This window comes from Sciurus vulgaris (genome assembly GCF_902686455.1).
Source record: "Sciurus vulgaris genome assembly, chromosome: 2".
Lineage (NCBI taxonomy): Eukaryota > Metazoa > Chordata > Mammalia > Rodentia > Sciuridae > Sciurus > Sciurus vulgaris.
Genome location: NC_136462.1, coordinates 28,638,651 through 28,652,230, shown reverse-complemented (window position 1 = coordinate 28,652,230; position 13,580 = coordinate 28,638,651). Strand labels below are relative to the sequence as shown.

The 13,580-nt window shown below is 42.8% G+C and overlaps 1 protein-coding gene across 2 annotated transcripts in view; it reads left to right on the top strand.

Annotated features, from left to right (window-relative positions):
• FLVCR2 (FLVCR choline and putative heme transporter 2) overlaps positions 1-13,580 on the top strand; it is a 59,398-nt gene that overhangs the window by 26,604 nt on the left and 19,214 nt on the right. For both annotated transcript variants that reach the window (XM_079129234.1, XM_079129233.1), the window contains exons 2-3: positions 3,062-3,203; positions 6,136-6,276. In XM_079129234.1, coding sequence (XP_078985360.1) covers positions 3,062-3,203; positions 6,136-6,276 — 283 coding nt within the window. The remainder of the gene's footprint in view (positions 1-3,061; positions 3,204-6,135; positions 6,277-13,580) is intronic.

Genomic DNA, 13,580 nt, shown 5'->3' with positions numbered 1-13,580 from the left:
TGCCCATCCATCCATCCATGCATGCATGCATGTATGCATCCATCCATCCATCCATCTATCCATCCATGCATCCTTGCATCCATCCATCCATTCATCCATCTATCCATCCATTCATCCATCCATCCAAGCATCCTTGCATCCATCCATCCATCCATCCATCCATCCATCCATCCATCCATCCATCCTTGCATCCATACATCCATGCATCCTTCCATCCATCCATGCATACATGTATGCATCCATCCATCCATCCATCTATCCATCCATGCATCCTTGCATCCATCCATCCATTCATCCATCTATCCATCCATCCATCCATCCATCCATCCATCCATCCATCCATCCATCCTTGCACCCATACATCCATACATCCTTCCATCCATCCATGCATGCATGTATGCATGCATCCATCCGTCCATCTATCCATCCATGCATCCTTGCATCCATCCATCCATTCATCCATCCATCCATTCATCCATCTATCCATCCATCCATCCATCCAAGCATCCTTGCATCCATCCATCCTTGCATCCATACATCCATGCATCCTTCCATCCATCCATGCATACATGTATGCATCCATCCATCCATCCATCTATCCATCCATGCATCCTTGCATCCATCCATCCATTCATCCATCTATCCATCCATCCATCCATCCATCCATCCTTGCATCCATACATCCATGCATCCTTCCATCCATCCATGCATGCATGTATGCATCCATCCATCCATCCATCCATCTATCCATCCATGCATCCTTGCATCCATACATCCATGCATCCATCCATGCATCCATCCATCCATCCATCCATCCATCCATCCATCCTTGCATCCATCCATCCATCCATCCATCCATGCATGCATCCAGCATGACTGAGTACCTTTTATGGACAGGTCTAGGACCTAGCAACTGGAAACCGAGCTGTGTGCTTTCCCTGAATGCTGATCTAAAGAAGCAGGAAAAAATGTCTTTGGAAAACAAAAGAGGCAACCTGGCACTATGTTTTGATTTTCCATACTGGGCGTGAAAGGACCCCCCAAGCCAGGCTCCTCCTATAGAAAGGCTATCCTGAACAGCGTTGCCACCAGTGACAGTTGCCGAGGTCCCCAGGCCTTCTGCTCCATCCACACCAGGTGGAATAGCACTACTCAGTCCTAGGGTACAGACGAAGTGAATGGAACGTGATGTGTTGGTTTTGGGTCCCAAGGAAGCAGGAAGGGTTTATTTATCAGGGCAGAAGATTCCTGGGCATTAAGTTCTCATCTATCAAGGTATCAGAATTTTTATCTTCCTTTTGGAAATGGAGTCCAGGTGATGTCAGTCACTTGGGTGATGTCAGTATCTTTCTTCACTCTTGCCAAGGGGACCCTCCAAGATGCTCTTTACCTTCAGGTCTCTAATCCAAAATGCTTAGGAGGCCAGTCCAGACCCGGAGAGGGGGTAAAGCTCTGAAGGAGGCTGTACTCGGCCCTCTGCCTCTGGCTGGTTTTTACCAGTGTTAGAGGCAAGCAGTTCAGAAGCCTGACTCTACTCTTGTGGAACTGAGGACCAGAGGGAGGTCCAGGGACAGACCCCTGCACACCCGGGCCTTTCTCAAGGCCTCAGTGCCAGGCCCAGTGGGGGCGGCTCTGGGTGAGAGGCCGGGGACCTGTGTTCTCACCTCAACTCTGGGTGACCCTGAGCTCCTTACCCTCTGGAACTTAATCTCACTGTAGCCTCTGTTTGTCCCTCTGCTAACTAACGTGGTTGGAATGGAGGGTTACTAGAGAACTTCCACACTGTAGCATTGAATCATTTCAAATCACAAGTGTGGCTGAGGGGGTTGTCTTTTGTGTTTTACTTTTAAACTGCTGCCTTCCACTAGATTACAGGAGTTCCTTGAAAGGAACCTGCCTTATATAAGACACCTGCCTTATATATCTTGGTACCTCCTAAAATATCTAGCAGAGTACTTCTCACATAGTAGTTACTTTAAAGATGTGCTTGATTTGTTCACTGTATACTGCGTGAGGAGCCCTACAGTCAACGGATGATGACTTCTGTGAAAATCTGGAGATAAGATCCCCAGTGTAACCATCAGGAGTGGCAGTGATTGACAGATGGGAAAACCAATCAAGATGCTCAGCGGGCTGGCAGCTGCTGAATGGTGTGACGGTGTGGTGTGACAGAAAGCACGTTTCCTTTCTACATGCACTTCCTTTCTGTACAACAATGGAAACTTTTAGACAAAAAATGGACTCATATTCCTGCACTCTTGGAGTCTGATCTGAAACCGGTCTCGGTTGGCAAGCTATTTTTCCATTTCTGCCTTGGTATTGGGGTGTCAGAAGGACTTTTGGATGTTATATCCTAGTCAGCCGTTCCTGGCCTCAGAAACACCCAGGTCGTGTTATCTACCAGGTCACTGGAGCTTGGACTCTAACTCTGATAGGAGATGTTTGCATCTAATATAAATAGTGTGTGGGTGTGTGTGTGTGCGCGCATGCTCAGGAACCTGCCATTTTGCAGTCCTGTGTGACTTCACACTACAGATGCTTTGAAAGCTGCTAAGTTAGTCACACAATGAACTCAAGTGTTTATGAAAGTGGCAATAACTTCAGCCTTCCAACTCTTACTAAATGCAAGTTCCTGTGGTTGGAGGGTATAGAACTTTTCCCAGGTGATCTCTCAGCTTCAGGTTAACAGATTTAATGAAACTAAAAATTTAAGTGCAGAAGCAGAAAAAAAATCAACATTATTTTACTTTCTACTCTAGAAATGGGAGTATACAAAGCTTTACTCATTAGTTTGCAGTCAGAGAAGAGCCAGCCTGCAGACACCCCCCCAATTCTAATTTTTTTCCCAAAGATATTGATAGTGAGGATCAGAAGTATGAATGAGTTGAGTTGTCAACCAAAAGAGAGACTTCTCTGTCATCTTGAGGTGGGGAAATAATCCCTATTTGGGCTTTAGAAAGGATTGGAAGTTGGGAATTGTGCTTCTTATTGGAAGTCTCTTTAAATTTGTGCTGTCACTTCTTGGCCTTGGTAACTGATTGATTGTGTCTGTCTTCATTAGCTTGGAATTGCAATTGGGTTCTTGGTCCCTCCTGTTTTGGTACCCAACATCAAAGACCGGGACAAGCTGGCCTACCACATCAGCATCATGTTCTACATAATAGGAGGTGTGGCCACCCTCCTTTTCCTCCTTGTCATCATCGGTAAGGTCATTAGTGGACTAAGGGGGGTGGACAGGGAGGTTCTGTCGACCTTGATGGGACACTTGTGAACAAGACCCTAACTTCTATGGACCTGACCACTTGCTCCTGATACAGTGCTAACTGGTCCTGTGCACTTTATTAGTGACTCAGTAAAAGTTTCATTGTAATTAACCAGTTCTCCAGTCCTACTTCAGTGCAAGATTTGGGTAGACTGCTGGTCCTCTTGATAAAACCCAAGTGAGGACCCTCAGTATCAGAGGCCAAGAATGCCTGATCTCATCGAGTCCTTGGCAGCCCCAGGAGGGAGGTATTATTATCTGTTCCATTTAACAAAGAAGAAAATGAGACTTGAGAAAGGCTAAATTGATTCGAGATGGCAAGTAAGTGGCAAAGATTGGGTTCAAATCTAAGCTTGTCTGACACCATTCTCTAAATTTCCAAAAGATAAAAGATGCAGAAATTGATCCTCAAACGCAAATAATCTCAGAGGTGAACCTGAGACTACTTGGGAATCACATTTCTTTAATGCTTTTAAAAATTATAAGAATATCACATATGCTTATTATCACCAAATCTGGAAAATTCACAAAATTGTAAAGTAGGAAATGACCATTAACTTTTCCTTACACAAGTTAACCCCAACCACCAATCTTTGAGAACTACCAGTAACGTTTTATATGCACATATATTTAATCATTGAGATATTTGATCAATAGAATTTGTGTCTTCCGTTTTCTCCTGAGTGATGTTACTTGGGCTGTGATAATTGCAGAGACAATAAAGTAGAGGTTTGCAATTCCAGTTAGTCACCTGTCTAAAGGATAATCAGTTTCCTTTCCAATGCTTGCAAATTCCAACCCATGTGTTAAAGGTTCATTCCTGCCTACTAGCCTTACCTCCATAGTCACATAGTTGTATAATTGTGCATCTCATTCAACTATTCTCTGAATCCAGCATGAGGACAGGTTACCTGGTGACTTTTAAAAGTTGGTAAAGCCAGGTGGGTTAGTACCTGCCTATAATCCCAGTGGCTCAGGAGGTCGAGGCAGGAGGATCAGCAGCCTCAGCAACTTAGTGAGGCTCTAAACCACTTAGCAAGACCCTGTTGCAAAATAAAAAATAAAAAGGGCTGGGAATGTGGTTCAGTGGTTAAGCACCCCTGAGTTCATTCCCCGTCACTAAAAAACAAACAAACAAAAGCTCATAGAGGCCTTGCTGCTCCTGGGAAGGAGAGCAGTAGAGGAACTTTGGATGAGGTCAAGGAGGAATGATAGGGTTGGATATGGAAAATGACAAGCCTCCAAATAGTGTGACCCTGGGAAAGGGAATAAGGGAGAAGCAATACATTGATCCTTTCCCAGGGACAAGACGGCCCCGGGGAGGAGATAGCCATCAAGTCTGAAATGACAATCTCTGGGAAGAAGCCAAAGCATTGATCCTTCCCTAAACAAATCCTTTTCTAGATACCAATCACTGACCCCGGGCCCTCCATTAGGCCCAGTAAAGATAAATCCCAGATACTGGCTGCTGACCCCAGACCCCTGCCCAGTAAAACAGCCCCCAAATTCCTGAGTGCCCAAACTGACACACTCATTAATCAAGTCACTTTTCAGTGTAACCAATGTAAACCCAGTCCCCTCCTTTGTCTGGTGGATCATTTTCTGCCAGGAGAGTGGGTCCATCAGAGGATGAAACTCTGTTCCTAAAGAAACAGCTGAGATGATCCATGAAGTCCGCGCCAGGCTCAGTTCTTTGGTGCTAACAAATTTTAAACTGTTAATGTGCTGGGGTCCAAATTCTTGAGTTTGTAGCAGATGAGGGTCTGGTTCTGTGTGATTGAAAACCTGGAGAGGAGGGCATCTCTGTTTTGGTGTTTTATCACCAAGCACAGATAGTAGCTAATTAAGTAAAGAATGGAAAAATCTTATCTGAATTCTGGTGTTTCCCTGCCTGATCCGGCTGATGCAGAGGCTAGAGCCTTCTGGTTTTGCTTTCTTCCCCATGGAAGGGGAGGTGAGCAGGCAGAGCTGGCAAGACAATGGATGAAGGGTTCCCATCGGGGAAGTTATCTGGGACTAATTCCAGAGAAGGAGGAAGTAGGGCTTTGAGGTCAGGGCTGGAGTGTTTTCCGGATGGGGCTCCTTTGATCTGCAAAAGAGTAAACCTCATTTCCAAGCTTCCTCTAAGAGGAGGGTCTATAGATCTTTCAGAGGAGTTCCAGGGGTGTGAAGGAGGCTGCCTGAGTAGACTCAGCCCAAGAACCAGTTGAGCCAAAGAACTAGTTACATTGACCCCCCCCCCCCCCCCACGCCCCAAGAACTGAATGGCACCCGGTGCGGTCACAATGGGGATACTGTTTTCCTACTGTCCCTCTCCAGTCCTTCTTATCCAGGTTCTTATCCTGGAAGAAGAGGCGTTAATCTCTTGTCTCCTACATGAGATATCTGATTCAGATTCCTGATTCAGAGTTGGCCAAACTGGGCATGGACTCTAGGTTTTGCCTTTGAAAGAAGACCCCTTTCAGTTATTGGGGGAATATTCCTTGGTTGCCACGGGCCAGGCTCTGTGAGGGGCTGCACTGTCCCTTGGGAGGAGCTGGGCTCACTGATCCCAAAACTTCAGTTTTTGCTTCTTTTCCGCCTGTGTGTTGCTAAGTGTTCCATGCTATGCTATTTGCTGGCTATTATGGGACTTCTTGATCTTTAGTCGCTGCCTGGGATTTCAGCTTTCCAGAGGCCATTAAGAAAAAGTAATCAAGGGACTATGTGCTAAGCCTCAGACGATGAGATGCAGCTGTAAAGTTTAGCTGAAGAATTGAAATTTCTTTGGTGGCCTTGGCTTCTTTTCATATGATGGAGCCCATGAGTGTGAGCCATCTCTCCGGGGTTGGGACCACAGGGATTTTCATTCACCTCTGTTTCTTTCCTTTCAGTGTTCAAAGAGAAGCCCAAACATCCCCCGAGCAGGGCCCAGTCCCTGAGCTATGCTTTGGCGTCCTGTGATGCCTCGTACTTCAGTTCCATTGTCCGACTTTTCAAAAACCTCAACTTTGTGCTGCTTATCATCACCTATGGTAAGGTGCATGTGGGTGCAGGAGTGTCCTTCAACTGGGAACGTGAGATGAGAGACCTGATGTGCCTTCATGTCTTACTCTTCCCAAATCCTGAATGTGCATGTGATGTTGCTCAAGGTTGACCAGAAGAGTCAGCTGTGCCCCAGGGTCTTTGCATGTGCTGAACGATCTACTTCAGTTCCTTCCCATATTGGATTATCTGACAAATGCCTGTTGATCCTCCAGGTCTCATCTCAGCATTAGTTCTGTAAAGCAGTAATAGCTCACCTTTCTTCTCTTATCATGCTGTTACTTTATATCTTAACACTTAATATTAATACTTATTAATTTCTAAAAGAATATTTCTAGGTCTATTTCCTCAATAGACTGAACTCTACCAGTGGGGATTTATGTCTTTGTTTTTGTGGTTCCTCTGCAATAGCCAGACTCCTGTGGATGAATGGATAAACGAATGAGTGCCTGCATCATAGAGTCTTCATATGAACTGCCCCTTCCCCCCCCATCTTGTCACATTGGTGCCATTTTTTCCCCCGAATGCAAGACAACATCCCTCTTTCAATTCATTTTCTTGTTCTTTGGCAAGATAAATTTGAATCTTTATGCAGGCATACTGCCTTGCCTTGCCAGTGTGATAGTTTCTGTATCTTCTTTCCAACCTTCAGTGAGACTATTGGATCAGAGAATGGCAAGCTCAGAGAGCCCCACGCATTCCATTAAAGAATGTCTGTCTTGGGGCTGGGGATATAGCTCAGTTGGTAGAGTGCTTGCCTCACAAGCACAAGGCCCTGGGTTCAATCCCCAGCACTGGAAAAAAAAAAAGAAAGAAAAAAAAAAAAAAAAAGGATGTCTGTCTTCACACGAGAGCACATCTACTAGGGAGGCTGAGGCAGGAGGATAATGGGTTCAAGGCCAGTCTGGACAATTTAGCGAAACCCTGTTTCAAACAAATAAACAGCAACAACAAAAAAAATTAAGAAATAAAGACAAAGAAAAGAAAGAGGCTGAGGATGCAGCTCAGTGGTAGCACACTTGCCTAGCATGCATGAGGCCTTAGGTTTAATCCCAGTACTGCAAAAAAAAATCATAGAAAAGTATAGATCCTTCCCAATAATATTGATATCCACCCTGCTTTTTTTTTTTTTTTTTTTTTTTTTTTTTTGTACTGAGGATTGAACCCAGAGCCACCAAGTTACATCCCAGCCCATTGTATTTTTTATTTTGGGACAAGCTCTCACTAAATTGCTTAGGTCCTAAGTTTCTGAGGCTGGCCTCGAACTTATGATCCTCCTGCCTCAACCTCCTAAGTCACTGGGGTTACAGGTAACCATGCTTCAACCTACATTTGACTATTTACTTTACTGGTTAAACTTAAAATTAAGCAACTTGTTCAGTAACCTATAAAACAAATGAGATTGTTTGGCAAGACTTGTTTTTAGTGACACCCCATTTGGCTATGATGTCATGTTTTCTCTATGCTCACAAATCATCGTTTTATAACAATAATAGCATTTGATTTTGCTTTTACTCTCATTGCACTCATGTGAGGTAGATATATTGATACTGTTGTTTACTGGTGACAAATTCTGCTTCTTCAGTTGTAGAAGTATAACATCAGAGAAGCACGCCAAGGCAAGCATATTAAGCAGGTTTTATTTAAAGGTAATAATACAGACTCCTCCCAGGAGGGAGAAGGGGGCCATGGATGATGTTCTAGAGTCCCAAGAAGTGAGTGCACCCTACATCTTTTATAGGTTAAGGTCTCTTTTGTTCTCCATCTCTCCCCCCTTATCTCTTCCTGCCTACTTGACTAGGCCAGGTTTTGCAGGTAAGATGCAAAAAGTAAGAAGCATGGACAGGGGGAGGGCCAAAGTGATTCAGACAGGGGCATTAATTAGCAGCTCTTTACCTGTAGTCCCTGACAAGGACAGGTAAATTTGGTGATCAATGGGCTCTGGACATTCCATTCTCCCAGGGGCAGTCTCCAACTTCCAGAAGCAGATGGCTTTCATAAACTAACTGCCTGTCCCCAATTCTGGTTTCACTATAATTATCCCCATTTAACAGACAAGGAAACTGAAATTCAGAAAGACTAGAGCAAGGTCATGCAGCTTTTAAGCAGCAGAGCCAGAATTCATATAGGGTTTGTGTAACTCTGACACCTGCATTCTTCGTGCCTAGTCCGTAATTGCCTAGGTATTCCTTCCTAGAGCTGTGCCCAAGTCTCATTTTAGGCTTATCGATTCTCTTTCTCTCATATTCATCTGTTGAGACACTAGATAAGAGGTGTCACCATCCCAGCAGAGAAGTATTCCTAAGTTTTTCAGGCATACACAAAAATCGTGTGACTTCTTGTTTGCAGTAGCTCTAGATGACCAGCTTAGTCTTAAAAGTCTCAGTTCTCATTTTCTCAAAGTTCTCAGTTCTAAGAGAACTCAGTTTCCTCCATTCTTTGCATCCATCCATCAGATAGTTCCAGCACTTAGAGATGTCCAACTCAGGCAGGTATGTTTTGCCCATGAGTGGGAAGTGTTCAGGCATAGAGGGACCAACCACTTGGTGTGGGGATGTAGTAGGAATTGCAGGCTGTTATTGGAGAGTGAAAGCAATTGGCCTTTGGGGTCCCTACCAGACAGGATTTCATGACTCCAAGAACTTTCATTTTTTTCTAGAGTTAAATATCTTGAGCGTATTGACCTTTGACCGCCATAAGCCTTATTGAATCTGACAACAGGATACTGGAGGCCTACTTGGGATTCTAGGGTAGATAAGCACTTAATAAATGTTTTCTGTGGCTGAAGATCATGATAATGATGCCAGATGGGCAGTGGTCCCATTTCAGAGGTCTTCAATGCTGGAGGCTGTTGATGGCAGGGCCAGGTCACTAACCCATGAAAGCAAGAAACAAAAACAAAATGTCCCAGGAATAGTGTTGCTCCGGTCATTGAGAGTCTCAACTGTGGGCTGCATGTGGGGACCTCAGCAGCTCCTCCTGCTTCCCTCTTGCATGGCTGGCTGCTTATGTGGTTTTAATCTGGCAGAGAAATTTTAATTCTGTACTTCTGGAACTCTTATTTATCTAATCAGTTAAATTATAACATAGCCAATAAATAGGGAACCACTTCTTAAATGGTAGGGTAAAGAGCTTAGAAAATCTGCTCTTCCATAAAAGCAGAAGTAACACTGGCAAAAATTGTCACAATCACTTTTTTTAGGATTCTTAATTAAAGGCTTCCAATGGTGTGAGTGATATTTTGCCAGAAAAAAAAAAAAAGGGCTAGATATTAGTAAGAATATTACTGAGTTTTGTGTCTTCTGGGTCATATTCCAATCCCTTCTCCCAGGTTCTCTGGTAGCCGTAAAAACCAGCAGTGTCATGACTACATAGCTACAAAAAAAAAAAAAAAAAAAAAAAAAAAGCAGCCACTATGTAGTCACATAGCTGTGAAAACTAGCTGCCTTATAGCCACTGAGGGAGCAAAACAGGTTTGGAGGACCCTCATGAGCCCCATCCCCAAGAATTACCAGTAGTTAACCTATTTAACAGGTCCATAGAAAAGACCCCATTCATAGGACTTATCTTTATTTGATCTGGCTTGGCGCTTGCTCAGTGGGAAAAGCCTTATTTCCAGGCTGTTTGTTGAAAACAATCAATGGTATTGTTTAATTTGCAGCTTCATGAGGTGATAATATAAGTGGTGGCTCATAAGAATCTGGCCAAAAATCTTGAGAAAGAGATATCCAAAGAATGCTTTGAAAAGCTTTGACTTGTTCTTAGGAATTTGGAAGTTCACATGCATATGCTGAGCTCATGCTCAGAAAAGACCTGATAAAGTCCTAAACTCTCACCTCTGGCTGACTTTGAGGCTCTACATAAGCAGGAATTAAAGGCTAAGACAAAGTTGTCAATTTGTGCTCACTTTAGCAGCATATATACTAAGAAAAAAAAAATTGTCAGTTGGTTGCTGGAGAATTAAAGGTGAGCCCAGTACATATACAGAGCTCCTTGGCAAAGGTGGGCAACCTATTGATCTGAGGCATTTAAATAAATCTCTGTCTAATCATTAGCTAATCACTAAGTTAATGGAGCAGAAACTTCAGGGACTGCATAAAACAGAAGAGACTTTACAAAATTAGTACAGAAAAGTTACTAAACAAGTAGCAGCAAAAGCAACAGAGCCCGGGAAGAAAAGAGAATCTCATATTCACAACTGACAGACTATTTACAATGTCCAGTTTTCAACAGAATATCATAAGACATTCAAAGAGACAGGAAAGTATGACCTATACACAGGAAAAAGAAAAAAAAAAAGAAACTAACCCTAAGGAAGTGCAGACATTGAACATAGTAGACAAATGTTGTAAATCAGCTATTATAAGTAAATTCAAAGAACTAATGGAAATCATGTCTAAAGAATTAGATTATGTCAAGGGAAATGAGAAGGAGGGGGTATGAAAAATGGTGGAATGAGACAGACATCATTACCCTATGTACACTTAATGATAACACGAATGGTATGAATCAATCTGCATTGTGCACAACCATAGAAACGAAATGATGTACCCCATTTGTGTACAATGAATCAAAATGCAGTCTGTAAAAAAAATTTTTTTAAAAGAATGAAATAAAAGTGTGAGAATGATTCCTCACTAAATAGAAAATATCAGTGAAGACACTGAAATAAAAAATGAATCAAATAGAAGTTCCAGAGTTGAAAAATACAGTAACTGAAATAAAAAGTGCTCTAGAGGGCTTTTGGATTTGAACTGGAAGAAGAAAGAATCAACAAACTTGAAGATAAGTCAAATGAGATATCTGGTCCAGGAACAGAAAGAAAAAGAATAAAGAAAAATGTGCTAAGTACTGTGACACATACCTGTAATTTCAGAAACTTAGTGAGATCCTATCTCAAAACAAACAAAAAAGTGTCTGGGGAGCTCAGTTATAGAATGCCCCTGATACCCATGTGTGTGCCCTCAAATACCACACACACACACACACACACACACACACACACGAGTGAGGAAAAATGAATTGTGAGACATCATTAAGGAGGAAAGAAAGGAGTGAAAGTAAACTGAAGTGGTGGTAAACTAGAAAGACATTTTCTCTGAGCCTGGAAGCATTTGACTCTGCTGTGCATAGATTGAGTTTATCAGCATATATCTCAAAGGCCTGGGATTATTCCAGTGAGAGCAGGTTAAACGAATTGGGATATTTTGTATGTATTTCATTATAGTCTTATTTCCATACTAAGAGGATTGAACTAGGTGGCAGAGTTCTTTGCCAACAGGGAAATGATTCCTTGGTTTAATCAGAGATTTGAAAATATTTTTTTATTAAGCCATGGTGTCAGGCATCATGGTCAGTCCTTTGTATGCATTATCTCATTTAATCTTCAAAACAAACTCATGACATATAGACACTTTATTCCATTTTATACATGAAAAAACAGGCTGAGATATTTGGTCCCTTCTCTGTCAGAGGACATCTAGCATGTTAACAGAGATTAGGTTTAAACTTCTCTGTCTGATGCAAACCATTACACTGTTTTGCCTCCCCATACAGAAAGGCACCTCTTAGGGACAGAGCCAGGGCTCTGCTCTTAGCCCTGTTTGCCTCAGTCTTCCTTTTGGTCTATCCAGTAGAGAAGGTCCCTCCTCAGATTCAGTCCTCTCAGCCAGTTGCCTAGAGACTGATTACCTCTTAGAAAAAGGTCAGGAGTTCTAGGTCTCAAAAGCAGGAGCAAACATATGTCTTTGGGATTTGGGGATAATGGGGTCTAATCTCGGTGGGTCCAAGGTTTATAGGTCATATAAAGGCAGTGTTTGACAATTAATCACTGAGAATTTTTGCTTTCTTCTCCCACTATATTAGCTCCAAATTAAAACAAATATTACCAACAAGACAGGTCTTCCCTAAACTCAACTGAGGCTTTGAAATCTCTCACAACACAATTGCCCCAGGCCTCCTAGCCCTCTGTGTTAGCTTTCCATCACTGTGATAAAATACCTGAGGAAATCAACTTAAAAGGAGGAAGGAGGTGGGAGTGTAGTTTAGTGGCAGAGTGCTTGCCTTGCATGCATGAGACCCTGGGATCTTCACTCCCATTTGAAAATAAGTGGGGAGATGAAAAAAATGGAGGAAAAATTTATTTTGCCTCACAGCTTCAGAAGTTTCAGTTCATGGGTGGCTGGCTGCATTGCTTTTGGCCCTGAGACAAGGAAGATCATGGTAGGGATCACATGATGGAGCAAAGTTGCTTACCTCATAACAGATAAGAAGAGGAGAGGGGAGGGGCTTCAGTCCTAAAAATCCCCTTCAAGGGCCTGCCCCCAATGACCTAACTTCCTTCCATTAGGCCCCACCTTTCCCAAGCCCCACACCTCTCAATAGGACATTTAAGACCCAAACCAATATATCCCCTGCAGTTTCAGGTCAGTCTTTGAAGAACAAAATGGTTGAAAATGTATATAGTACTGACACTTTGCTCTAAATTATACACACTTAATAGTGTGTATCTAGGAATCAAGCAGACGATAGCATTTTGTGAGCACTTATGCTGGACAGAGGTGGACAGGTCTTAGGGTAAGAGCCTTGAAGGCTCAACGCATGAGTTCAGAGTTGGCCCAGGAATGAGAGGTCTGAGTTTTGATGTCATCTCACCAATTGCTGAGTGTACCACCTTCACCCCTTCTTTATGCCCATCCTTCATCTCTCTAACACTCCCCTCCAGAAAATAGCGATAAGATCTTCTTCCCATTGGGGTGCTATGGATGAAGTGAACACTTTTAAAGCAGTTAAGAGTAAAGCCATGTACAGCTGCATCTGAACTGCTGACTTCCAACATTCTTTCTTTGGGCTGAACTACGTTTCACTGAGTGGGAAGTAACTCTCCTGCAGCTGTTGGTATGTCCAGTATTGCATTTGCAGTAGCTTTCAAAATGGTTCTCCAAGCTCTGAGTCAGCTGTTCAGAACTGGGGTGCAGTGACAGCGATCAAAGGCTTTGGAGGAACCCCAGAGTCCAAGAGTTGGGCTTTTCCCTACACTGTTAACCATAACTTTTGATGTAGGGTAGAGAGGTAAAATAAAGGCCGTCCAGTTAAATTTGAATTTCAGATAAATAATAAATACTTTCTAGTATAACATCTCCCATGTTGTATTTTGGGTATACTTATCCTAAAAGATTATTTCGTTCTTTGAAGTCCAAATTAAACTAGGTGTGCTGTTTGTGTGTTTTCTTCTTAAATCTGACAATGCAACTTGGAGGGGAGGAGATGCAGAGTCTGGGTTTGTGCTCAGTTG